Source organism: Pipistrellus kuhlii, unplaced genomic scaffold, assembly GCF_014108245.1.
Source record: "Pipistrellus kuhlii isolate mPipKuh1 unplaced genomic scaffold, mPipKuh1.p scaffold_m20_p_8, whole genome shotgun sequence".
NCBI lineage: Eukaryota > Metazoa > Chordata > Mammalia > Chiroptera > Vespertilionidae > Pipistrellus > Pipistrellus kuhlii.
Window position 1 is genome coordinate 34405690 of NW_023425584.1, and position 12409 is coordinate 34418098.

General features: G+C 53.7%; 1 protein-coding gene across 8 annotated transcripts in view; it reads right to left on the bottom strand.

The window, feature by feature from the left end:
• The window catches only part of COL23A1 (collagen type XXIII alpha 1 chain), a 238178-nt gene that overhangs the window by 33763 nt on the left and 192006 nt on the right, over positions 1-12409 (bottom strand). For 5 of the 8 annotated variants that reach the window (XM_036424472.2, XM_036424473.2, XM_036424468.2 and 2 more), the window contains exons 4-5: positions 6392-6399; positions 4981-5007 (exon numbers count right to left, since the gene is read on the bottom strand). In XM_036424472.2, the coding sequence (XP_036280365.1) occupies positions 4981-5007; positions 6392-6399 (35 nt within the window). The remainder of the gene's footprint in view (positions 1-4980; positions 5008-6391; positions 6400-12409) is intronic. The other 3 variants (XM_036424471.2, XM_036424466.2, XM_036424469.2) reach the window with 1 other exon arrangement.

A 12409-nucleotide genomic window follows, 5' to 3' on the forward strand; every position in this document is an offset into this window, starting at 1 on the left:
TGCCACTTTTCCAGATCTCACAGTGGCAAGTATGTGGGCCTGGCTTCCTCCTGCAGACCCCTGTGGCCCAGACGGTGGTCTGTCCTACCACCTGCCTGGGGCGGGGGGGTGGGTGGGGGGTTGTGAGAGAAACTGAGGAGGGTGAGCGAGGCATCTGGGAACTGAGGGCGGCGGCAGCACAGGTCTCCTGTCTCTCCGCTGCCCCATATGCGACTCCGGAGAGGACACTGGGGGAGCACACCTTGTGTCTGCACGTGCTCGTAGGTCCCAAACTGATTTGGGCTCTGAACTACTTGATGAAATGGCTTTCTGGCCGGGCCACCTCCGTTGGGATTCTGAGCACAGACAAAAGCCTGTCACCCGCCCATCCCACCCTCTGTCCTCCTGGGGAGGGCTGTAGTGCATGCAGACAGGGCTGCTGCCCACGGAGGGAGAAGCGCTCACTCTGCTTGGGCCAGGGGAGGGGCGGGACCTCCATCACCACTGTGGCCCCCTGTTTGGCTCTGCTCCACTCAGCTGCTCCCTGATAGGACAGGACCTGGCACTTCATCACGAGGGGGATGTTTTTCTCCCTCATTTCTAGTAATGACTATGACACAGCTGTATGAGCGAGGACCGCAGAGAAGGTGGAATGGAGACATGGATTCTTCCTTAAGTTAGATTGTGTGTGTGTGTGTGTGTGTGTGTGTGTGTGTGTGTTTGGAGAGTAAGAAAGGGTCTTAACTTCATAACGAGGTGGACAACAGTGCACAGGGAGAGAGCTCCAGGGCCAGGTAAGAAAAAGATGAGGAGGAGAGATGGGACATTCACTCTGACCTGCTTACTGCTGGCAGCTCCTGTGATGGACGAGAGACGGCAGCCTGCGTGTTAACGGGGCTTTCTCATGCCGGGGGCTTGTGTCTCGGCCACGCTCCGACAGCCCCTGAGCTCAGCTTCCTTGTCTGTCACGTAGGGCCGACACCACCAGCCTCCCAGGGGGCGAGCGCGGGAGAGCGTGCATGCAGCAAGCACGCGGCAGGTGCACTTGCTTCCCTGGCGTGATGGAGGGGTTCTGGGGGAGCGAGGGGCAGTCCTTTCGTCCGGTTTCCTCTGGAGGGAGACTCTGAGCCCTGGGCTCCGTGCCACGTCTCTGGGGACAAGTGGTTTCTAGGAATACAGAGCCAAGGTTTTCTGGCCTCCAAGACACTCCTCGATGGAGCCCTGGAGACCTCCCTGGCTTTCCCTTCTAGCATCTTCCCGTCATGTGCTCGCTCACTCCAGCCACACTGACCTCGCTGGACACAGGGCAACCTGGACACGTGAAGCTTGTTCCCAACTCATCGCCTGTGCACTTTCCTCTGTCAGGAGCTCTTTCCCCCCAAGATCACGGTGTCTTTTACATCATTGAAGTCTCAGCTCACGTGCCACCTTCCCCAAGCGCCTTCTGATTATTCAATCCCACTTCCAATGTAAACCCACTCCTCCGCGCAGCCAGCACGCATACCCCGTCCCTGCTTTATTCTCCTCATGGCACGTGTTATTGTTTGAAGCTATCGTGCTGGTTCATTTGTTTACTCGTTTATTGCGTCTCTCCTCCCCACGACAGGGAGAGGCCTTGTCTCTCTTGCGTGGTGCCGGCCCAAAGACCCGGAAAAGCACCTGCACAGTCACTGGTGGACGAGACAGCACACCCACCCCCCACCCCAGGCACAGCCCCCCGGCCTGTGCTGAGTTCCTCCATGCCCAGGCCCCTCTGGCCCACAGCCTCACAGCTTCCTCATCTGTCCCAATGCAGGGAAATCTTAAACCCTGGGAAATGTTACCAAATACACATTCCTCCCACCCCCAAGAAATGTTTAAATTACATTCTGAAGGTGTAAAATAAACCAGGAAATCACGAAAGTTCAATGGTGAGAGCCCGAAAGGTCAACTGCCAAAGAGGAAACGTGAGGATTTTGCTTTGTAAATAGGAGATGATCTGAGTTCTAAGGTTTCCTGGACAAAAGTCAAGGGATAGGCAAGATGGAGTCCTGCATGAGAGACAAGTTTTTTCACCTTATGCATAAGCTGGAGTTGGGAGAGAAAAATGGGGAGTGTGATAAGAAACCTGCAGGAAATTCACAGTGACCCCTGATCCTCCCTCCCTCTCTGTCTCATCCAAACTGGCTGTGTCCCTCCCCCCCTTCCCCGCCCTATCATGACACCTCAAGGACTGCGACTGGGTTGATTCATCTTTGTGGGCTGCAATGCACAGGGCATGGCATACCTTACAGATTTGTTGAGCAGAGCCAAGCCTCCTAGTCATGAGATGGCTATGTCACTTTTTCCAGGTAAGTGCTGACTTCTGCTCCAACATGCAAGAATGCTGTGCCCAGTGCTCCTCTGCCTGTCCCGTCTTGGACTCACCATGTTCTGAGCTCAGAGTTCCCCTATGCTGCCCATACCCTGTTGTCTGCAGCCCCTGGACCAGTTGGGATCTGAAAGCTCTTCAACCTGCCGATTTCCTCTTTACCAGGAAAAACTGTGCCTGCAATTCCAAACTCTACCAGCAGGTGGCAGTTCGGCTTACAGAAGCCTTTCAAAACTAGTTTAATCGCTAAAACTGTACTTCTAATGAAAATACACCCTAAATTAAAACAAGATACATACATACATACATATGCACATCTATTGCTTAACTTGTCATATTGGCATCGATTTAAAAGTATGATAATACCCACAGTTGGCCAGGGCTTGGGGAAACGTGTAGCGTTCATACGCTGTTGGTGGGAATGTAAATTAGTACAGCCTCCTGGAGGGCAATTTGGCAATGCACATCAAAAGCCCGAAACATGTGCAGACCCTTTGGTCCGGCAATTCAACTTCTAGACGTTTATCCTGAGGAGATAATCATGGAAGTAAGTCTCGAGTTATTCCCATAGGATGCTGACTGCAGGGTGAAAAATTGTCACTATAAATACTGTAACTTGGAACCGGGCTAAGTAAATTATATATGATAAAATGCCACGTAGCTATCACACCCTATACGAATTCTTAATGATGTGGGAAAATCTCATGATCCATTAAGTGAAAAACATCAGCCTCAAAAAAACATGTCCACTGCAATCGCAGTTTTACACTAAGAAATATGGACACAAACTTGTGCATAAAAAAACGCTGGGAGAACAAACTCCAGAATATGGACAGGACTTGTCTGTGGGTGGTAGGGACACGGATGACTGCTTTTTCCTTTTCTGTGCTTTTCTCTGTTCTGCAGGGTTTATAATAAACACGCTTCTATTGTCATCAGCAGAGCCATTAATGAATCCTTGGGGCAGGAGAGACGGGCCAGCCTCTGTGCAAGATGGCTGTGGACATGGGACTCCAGCCCGTGTTAGGGTGCACCCCACAGATGTGGGCGGCTCCTCTGCCCACCTCCCCCGCCCCCCACTCTCAGGCCCACATATGGACCTGGTTTCAGCTGGTCTCGCTCAGGGGAGCGGCCAGCCTGGGTTAATCTGGAAACTCAGCCGGCACTCTCCACCGTGGCCCTCCTGGACTCTTTGTCTGCTCTTACTTCCCTGTAGGCAGTGATTTGTTTTAGGCATAAACTGCAAAGTAAATAAAAAAAAAAAAATGAAATAAAATGAAATAAGTCCTCCCTGAGGCTGGTTTTGAGGTTTACTAGGTAAACCCCTTTTCTGCAACCGCAGGGTCTCAGAGCTGTTTTCCCCTCCAACCACGGCCAGTGTGTGCTGGAGGGTCAGAATGATCTCCGAGCTCGTCTTTCCTCCGGCCTCCAGCTCTGTGGGCGTGATCTTCCGAGAGGCGGAGCTGCCGGCCCCAGCGTGCACAGCTGAGCCGGGACCCGACTGGGGTCTGGCTGCCGGGAAGCCCCTGTGACAGCAGCACCCCCGGTGCCTCTGAGGCGGCTCGGGTCCCTGGAGCCGGGAATGTGCCCCAGACGATGGGATGACCACACGGAGAGGCCTGAACTAAGGGTGACTTTTTTAAAACGCCTCGGGACGCGGGACAAATTGTTAAAAGTAGGGACTGTCCTGCCAAAAGCAGGATGCCTGGTCACCTTATACTCTGTGGGCCACTCTGAACAGGAGATACATGGTCCCAAAGGCCCCACTGAGTCCCACGGGGCCTGGCTTGTGATGCAGTTTGTAGAACTGTCACCTCCCCCGTCTCACTTAACTCCACTCCAACGCTGTGAGGGAGGCCTTCACCGCCCACTTCACAGAGCAGGAAACGGAAGCTCAGAGAGGGTGAGCACCTCCCCCGAGGCACCCAGCGAGGAAGCCCAGCTTGGAATCCAAGCCCGGTTTCCCTGGTGCTCGGGGCTGACTGCCCTCACAGCCTCTGGGGAGGGCAGCTCCGGCAGGACTGGGACCCCCGCCTGGCCTCCATGACCAGGGTCTGGACAGAGGTGGCCGTGCGAGAGGCCTCTGGACAAACACACTCCCCTCCACAGGCTCACCCCTGCCTGATGCGTCTGGACTTCTAAGCAGGACCCGCCCCGGCCAGCTACCTTTCAACCTGCCCTCCCCACCTAAGCTGGGCTCGTTGATTCAATACAAGCTACGTTTTAGGTTTACTTGTAAAAGACCTGACAAGGGATGACACCACAAGGGCCAACCTGGAACCCAGGTCTCCGGTGCCCAAGGGGTGACAGAGGGGGCGGGGCAGGGAGCTCTGGGAAGAGGGTGCTCCACAGCCCAGGGCTGGGCCCTGCGCTCAGGGAGACGGGGCGGCGGGAAGAGCAGTGCTGGTGGGCTCAGGACACCAAGGCGACTTCTCAGAGCCGCGTTGCTCTGCCTGCAGGGCAGCGGGAGGGAGCGGCAGGCAGTTCCCACCAGGCCAGCCCCGCAGATCAATGCTAATCCCTCCAAGAAAGACCCGAGTCCCCGAGGAGCAGAGAGAGAAAGGCGTGCAGGCAGTTAAATAAAGGCTCGGAGGAAGAATACTGGCTTGAGAGAAAAGGGCAAAGAGAGCAAAAAATAAATGGCAAATTACCGGGTAGCCATCTCGTCCTGATTGCCCCTGTGGTAATTAATACGTCATTAATAATCAGACTTTCGGCAGAACACCATATGGCAGCACTTAGCACTCAATCAGGCCCCACACCGCTCCCCCCGGGGCCCGATGGGTTTGCAGCAGAGGCTGCTGGTGGGTAACCGATGGATGCCTTTGGGGGGACTCGGGGCTCTGACAAGTCTAGGCGATGGAGCACCCCATTTCCTGCTGCACTGGGCCAGGCTGCAGGGGCCACAGGGCACACATCCATGCGTGTCCTCCCATGGCAGCCGGCACACACATGGGGAGGACCACACGGGCACAAGGGCGCTGTCCCAGCCTCCAAGGAAAAGGCTCCTAAACCGCCCAGAGGCCTAGGCGCAGACGAGGGCTTCCTGCGGCTGCCCCCATGGGGGGATGGAGGAAGGCAGCGCTAGAAGCCGGAGCTGTGGCAGGGCGGGCATTTACTGCCGCCGCCGTATGCTCTGTCCCCACAGGCTCGGAGCACTGCCTGCATGGCAGCGTCTCCCAGGGCGGCATCCCCCTCAGGCTGCGGCATGTGTTTAAATGCACGTCCACAGCCCCCTGCTCCACGGCGCCCCCTGCAGGAGGCACTCCGGCGAGTCCACACAGACCACCTTCCCCGTGACGTCAGGGAGACAGCTGTGGGAAACTGCCTGTGGCCTCGCCTCACACATGCCGATCAGGAAGTGAATCATGGCAAGCGGAAGTAAAAACTAAGACAGTCATCCCAAAGGAATGCCCTTGGAAGGTGCACTGTGACCGGCAGGCTCTCCGCGCGCCTCTCGAACGGAGAGGCCAGGACGGAGAGCCGGAGAGCCGGGCGCGATGGCTCACAGACTCGCTGCGTTTCTGGAGGAAGAGGAAGAGCCGGGTTTCAGGGCGGACCATCCCCGATGATGTTCAGTGCTGCCTTGGCCACCAGCCCCTCCCCCACACCTTTCTCAAACCCAGTGCCCTGAGGGCCCACGGCCCAACCCAGGGAGCCAAATGGATTTTGGCAAAGAGAGACGGAGCCCGGAATCTCGTTAGGAAGCCCAGCTCATTCCTGGCGTAGCTGCTTGGCTCCAGATGCCAAAGCACGTGAGACAAAAGCCACGGGAACAGACCCATGCTGCAGGGCAGTTGGAAATGTGGGGTGTGGTGCCCCCTTGGAGCCGGGGCCGGGGTGCGGGGCAGCCAGGCTCCTGCCGGCTCTCTTGGAAGGAAAATGGTCCTGGGGGCAAGTGGAGCCCGCTGAGTTCATCTACACATTTAATAAGATAAGGCTCCTGTCTGGACTGATTTTTTTTTTTAAAGACACACCTCTCTAACTATTATTTTCAAAGAAATGCCACACAATAAAATGTCTTATCTTTCAGGAGCAGAGAGCATAATCCAGGACACTTACCGGAGGACCTGCAAAACACAAGCAGAGGGGCCGAGGTCAGAACCCAAGGGAGAGAGGTTTTATTTCACAATTAAAACATTCTCCCCCCCTCCCCCAGTTATAGCTGAAATAGAATATTATATTAATTTCAGGTGTACAGGTTAGTGATTAGACATTTATATCACTTATGAAGGACCACCCTAGTAAGTCTCGTACCCACTTGGCACCAAACATAGTTATTATAATACCAGAGGCCTGATGCACGACATCTGTGCCAGGGGCTTGGCCCTCACAACCCTGGCTTCGTCCGGAAGGTCGTCCGGAAGGTCGTCCGGAAGGCCATGTGGCTAGGCCACACCTAGCTCATCCCATAGACTCCAAAACACATCGAGCCACCCCCCTCAGGCCCGACTGGCACCATATCCTCAGGGCACCAATGCCTCGCAGGCGGGACTACCCGTACAGCCTCCTAACTGACACCTTCTTCTGGGCACCCCAACCCCACCAGCTACAGGTGCCCCACCCTTCCCGGAGCTCGGAATGGCACATGGAATAATACCCGAACTCCTGCTCTCCTGTGAGCACCTGCTCTCGTCAGCGCCCACCCTCCACCCGTCTCCCTGGGTTCCCCAAGGGCCCCCGTCGTTGGCTTCAGGACGTTTACAGCTACCGTGCTCCTGCGCTGGAGGTTCCAGGTTCTCAACCACCGCCTAGGAAAGCCTTTCGTCAGCATGAAGCCTGAGGCGTCTCTTCACCGGTGGCCCCACTGGTTTCTATCAGCTCCCTGCCATTTCCTTTCCAGCACCAATCACACTCCTTAGTGATTACCTATTTATTTGTGTTGTTTATTGCCCGTCAGCCCCATCAGCAAGGCAGCTCCCTGAGAGCTGGGGCCCCGTCTGCCCTCCCCAACCTCTACTCCCCACCCCTGTCTCTCCTGCCTCGCCCAGGGCCTGGCAGGCACGTGCACTTAGTACACGTGAGCGGAATAGATGAGGGTACCGGGCAGGCCATCGCCTCTAAGCCCTCCTCGCCTCACTTCACCCTTAGGGTTGTGCTGCGGCTGCAGTAGCCCCTGGAGATGGGATCTGGGGCCTGCAGAGAGCGGGGTACACAAGATGATGCAGGGAGGTGTGGGGTGGGGAGCGGGAAGGGCCTGGCTCAGGCTGTCCAGGGGTCCCTGTTTAGGGAGTGAGGCTGGCGGGAGGGCCCCCATCCAACCATGTGGCGGTCCCCCCCCCATGGCCCAGCTCACTCTGCACACAGCTTTCAAACACGTGTCCCAGGCATTGGCTGGATCTGCTCACTTTGCTGTCAGGAATGCGGGAGCAAGCAAATAAGAGCCAGATGACTTGGGAAATGAATGAAATGGGAGTAGAGTAGAGGGGTCAATGCCTCTGTGGCCTCTTTAACTGAACCGATGTGGCCGCACAGGGTTTCCCACTTGCCCCTGGAGGTCTGCAGGGTGCACGGGTGGCTTGTAAGCAGAGGCGTGCAGTTTCTGGGGCCACATGTGCTCACTTTGAGCTCTTTGCTCCTTCCAGGATGATCCCTGCCTGAGTGTTTCCCAAATGGAAAAGCAAACTGGGAAGAATATTTCCCACTCCCTGGCAGGTGCCAGACGGCATGCCGGGAGGTCAGGCTGGCCTTGGTGCCTGAGGCTCCCAGGGCCACTGTCCCCGCTCACAGCCCGCTCCTGCTGCTCTGTGCTGACTCCTGTTGCCCACTTCGCCTGCTGCCTGCTCTGCCCAGGAGGCCCTGGCTCTGACCCAGTCCTCTGCCTCCCACCACAGGCTTCTGACTTTTGAAAACCCAAACCCACCCCACAAGAGTGAGCTTCAGTCATGCCTCCAGGGTTTTCCTAGTGGAGCAGAGTGAACCACGATGACCATAGGCTTGGGGGTTGGCAAATTCAGAGCCAATAATGAGTAGGAGAGAAAATCTTCAGTCCTTGGGATATGCAGCCTAATAAGAGTGTCTTTGAATACCTGGGGCCTTGGGCCATGCCAGTTTATGGCAACAATGTGAATCATGGTGGAGGTTTTGGCCATGCTGTATCAGTTTGACCTTTGGAGTCTGAATGATTAAGGTCAGCCACATGGGCACTCAATAAAACACTGGATTGCACGTCTCAAGAGAGTTTCCCTGGCTAGAAACATCATACATACTGTCACATCCTTACTGGGAGAGTTAGGGCTGTCTGTACAACTCCATGGGGAGGGGAATATTGGAATTTGGGGTCCTATGTTCCTCTTAATTTTGCTGACTTTAATCTGTATCTTTTTGCTGTGCGAAGTCATAATCACAAATGTGTGTGTGTGTATGTGTGTGTATGTGTGTGCATATATGTGTGTATGTGTATATATGTGTGTATGTGTGTGTATGTATATGTATGTGTGCGTCTCTCTCTGTGTGTGTGTCTGTGTGTATGTGTGTGTCTGTGTGTGTGTCTGTGTGTGTGTATGTGTGTGTATGTGTGTATCTCTCTGTGTATGTGTGTATGTATGTGTGTGTATGTGTGTGTGTATGTGTGTGTGTATGTGTGTGTGTATGTGTGTGTGTGTGTGTATGTGTGTGTGTGTGTGTGTGTGTGTATATAATAAATTTGGGAAGGCCCAGGCCATTCTTCTTTCATATTTTTTTTTTCTGCTTCTTTTTCTCGCTTCTCCTTTTTCCTTTCTTCCTTAGACTGAATAATCTTAATTGGCCCATCTTCAAGTTTGCTGATTTTTTTTCTGTCAGCCCAAAGACTGCTGAGCCCCTCTAGTAAATTTTTCATTTCAGTTACTATACATCAGAGTGTCTATTTGCTTCTTCTTCTTCTTCTTTTTTATACTTTCTCTCTGTATATTGATGCTCTCCATTTGGTGGTACATATGCTTGAGTTTCCCTTTGATTCTTTAGACATGGTTTCCTTGAGTTCTTTAAATACAGTTAAAATAGCAAATATAATTTTTTTGTCTAGCATTTCCATCTGGGCTTTCTCAGAGACAGTTTCTATTGATTGCTTCTCCCCCTTTTTATTGCCATACTTTCTTGTCTCTTTGTGTGTCTCATAATTTTTTGTTAAAAACCGGGCATTTATAGTAATTTAATGTGACTACTGTGAAAATTAGATTCTGCTCCTACTTTTTTAGGGGTTGTTGTTGCTGTTTGTCGTTACTGTTGCTCAGTGTTTAGGGTTTTTCCTGGAGTCTCTAACGTGTGTATTCCTTGTCGTTGCCGCTGTTGAGTTCTCTGCTTGGTTAGCTTATGATCAGCATTGATAGACGTTTCCTTTAGGCCCTAAAGGAAAGACCCTAAAGTTTAGGGTCTTATCTGGTAAGTCTCCCACTTGCTGCCAAGGGGCTTGATGGAGGTGGGAGCAAAACTCAGTGCTCCGCCTCCTCACAGCTCTGCTGCTGCCTTCGCTGCTGCCTGGGCAGACGTGAGAGGCTGGGCTCTCAGGCTCTTCCCGGACATGCGCACATCCCTTCACACGCACGTGCCTTCCCGGTATGCCCGAGCTCTGCAAAGCCCCTTTAGACATCTCATCACCTAGGTTTTTGTTTAAGTTTTTGTGTCAGCTTCTTGTTTGTTCCAACGGGTAGCACCACGTCAGGCAGCTGTGATGTTAAACAATGGCCGCTGAGTGTTTTTGGCAAGCGCTCTAGACACAGGGCGTGCTCTGCGTCAGGTCAAACAAAGGCAAGGCCTGTGTACAAGCTTTTCCAGGGAGTTTACAGACATGCCAGATAGGAACAACTTCCTGAAAATGAGCTTTTGGGGACCTTCAGACCCGTTTGTCTCCTTCGATGGCTGCGACTGTTCACAGGTGCTGTGGCTGTAAGGCTTATGGTTTTGTTTTAATTTTTATTGATTGATTGATGAGAGAGGGGGGGAGAGAGAAACATCGATTTGTTGTCCATCCATTTATGCATTCATTGGTTGATTCTTGTGTATGCTCGGATTGGGGATTGAACCCGCAAACTTGGCGTCCCAGGACAAAGCTCTATCAACTGAGCTACCTGGCCAGGAAGGCTGATTTTTTTAAAGGGTATGGAACTGAGCAGATGGGCAAATTAAAATGTTACAAGCACTGCTGTTCTTAGCAAGATTTATAATTTTTTCTTGAATAAAGGGGTTGTTGCAAGTTTTCCATTAATTTCCTAATTGCAGAAAGGTCCATTTTCCCCTAGTTTTCTTGTGCTTTTATAAAGGAGCAGATTTTCAGAGTCCTTCACCCACCATTTTAGAAATTCTCCTTCCACTGGATTTTTAGAAAGGGTTTCTTGGGGTCGGGGTGGATAAAAAACCCTAGCGCTGAACCTGCCGATCTAAGGCTGGGAGCTGTGAGAGTCTGAGAGCCTCCATTTGTCTCCGCAGATTTAGCACAGCATCAGCCAAGCAGCATTTGATGGCTTCATCCTGGTTTCTTCCTGCATCCTTAGCCTTTATCCTTCATTGGCCCACGGGTCCTTCTTTCCCTCCCCCTCCTCTCTGCCCTCCCCCTTCCTGTCAGCAAACATGTACTGACCATCTCCTGAGTGCCTGTGGGTCCAGCCCCAGCTCCTGCCCCAGCAGCCTCTGCTTTGGTGGAGGGGAAAGACACATTTTTGGAGGACACGACCACAACCAGGCTGTGCTGGGACACAGGGAGGTGTCTGAGGCTGGCGGAGTCAGGAGAGCCAGGGGGGGGGGCGCGGGGGGGGGCGGGGGGGTGGGGGCGCGTTGAGGGAGAGCAAAAGAGGTTCTTGGAGGTAAGGGGGCACCTAGGAGGAGAAAGTATCTTGCTCAATGGCCCTGGAAAGATGACCCCAGAGGGCAAGAGCAGTGCCGGGCTTCCCCAGCTGAGAAGCGGGCCAGTGGGGAGATGAGCATTCGCTCCATTAGGACAGGCGCGCCCACAAACACTGCGGGGCCACAGAGGCGTCCATTTTCCAGGCAAAGGCTGCCCTGCAGCTGGAGAGCGCCCCCCTGACCCCCTCTCGCCCTCCCGCAGGCGAGCAGGCCGGGCTGGCTGCAGGTCTGCGGCAGCAGCAGGAAGGCCTCTCAGGCAGACCCTGTCCACCGGGCAGGCTCCCCGGGACACAGGAAAAGGCCTGGTTTTACAAGGGAAGGTGCCAGAGCCAGGATGTGCTAATCAGAGGGGAACATCTGCTCGGGCTGTTCACACCATTCCCCGACAGGCGGGGGATCGGGACCCGCCTGGGAAAGGGCGTGGGGGGGGGGGGGAGGTGCTGCCTGCCCCTTGCCCAGTGCCGATCTCAGACAAGGCACTTCTTCCTTTGAAGCCTCAGTTTCCTTATCTGCAAAAAGGGGCCAATGACCGATGCTTATCTTGCAGGGTCTGTGAGGATTACTTGACCTGCGGAACTTGAAAGCACTCAGCACACGGTATCAGGGGCCCAGGAAGTCCTTATCTTCCTGTGACTTTTCCACTGCTGTAAGCTGGAGTCATAATTCTAACGGGTTTTTTAGTAAGTTGAGTAATAGTATACATTTCCCTAGAAAAAGGCACTTTGTGTTCCTCATCTCCTTCCAGAATGGATGTCAGGAGTTTACAATAAAAGGCAATAAAACATTTTATGAGGACAGAAACAACAATTGAGTGATGAAATGCGTATTTGTAGGCCCGTGGGTGTGTGCGCGTGCCTGTGCGTATGCATGCGTGTGTGTGCATGTATGTGTATGTGTGTGTGTGTGCGTGTATGTGTGCATGTGTGTTATTACACACAAAATCTAGAGTACAGGAAGCCATGGCAATCAAACACAAAACAGCCTTCAGCTTCCGGAAGTCCAAGCACATGAGGACCATGACGGCATTTCCCACCAGGGCACTCTAGCGAGTTTATCTGGGGGCCCCTGTAGAAGGAATAGATAATGCAAGCATGCAGCACAGGGGGAGGAAGGCCTTGTCCAGCGCCAGGGAGAAGCGTCGGAGGCTCAGAGGGAGCCTGCTCAGCTCCCCAGGCCCAACCCGCTGGGGGTCCCCTTGGTGGTGATCCCCTCCGGCATCACACCACGCCCTCCTGGAGAAGCTGTGTAGGGGCTGAGCAT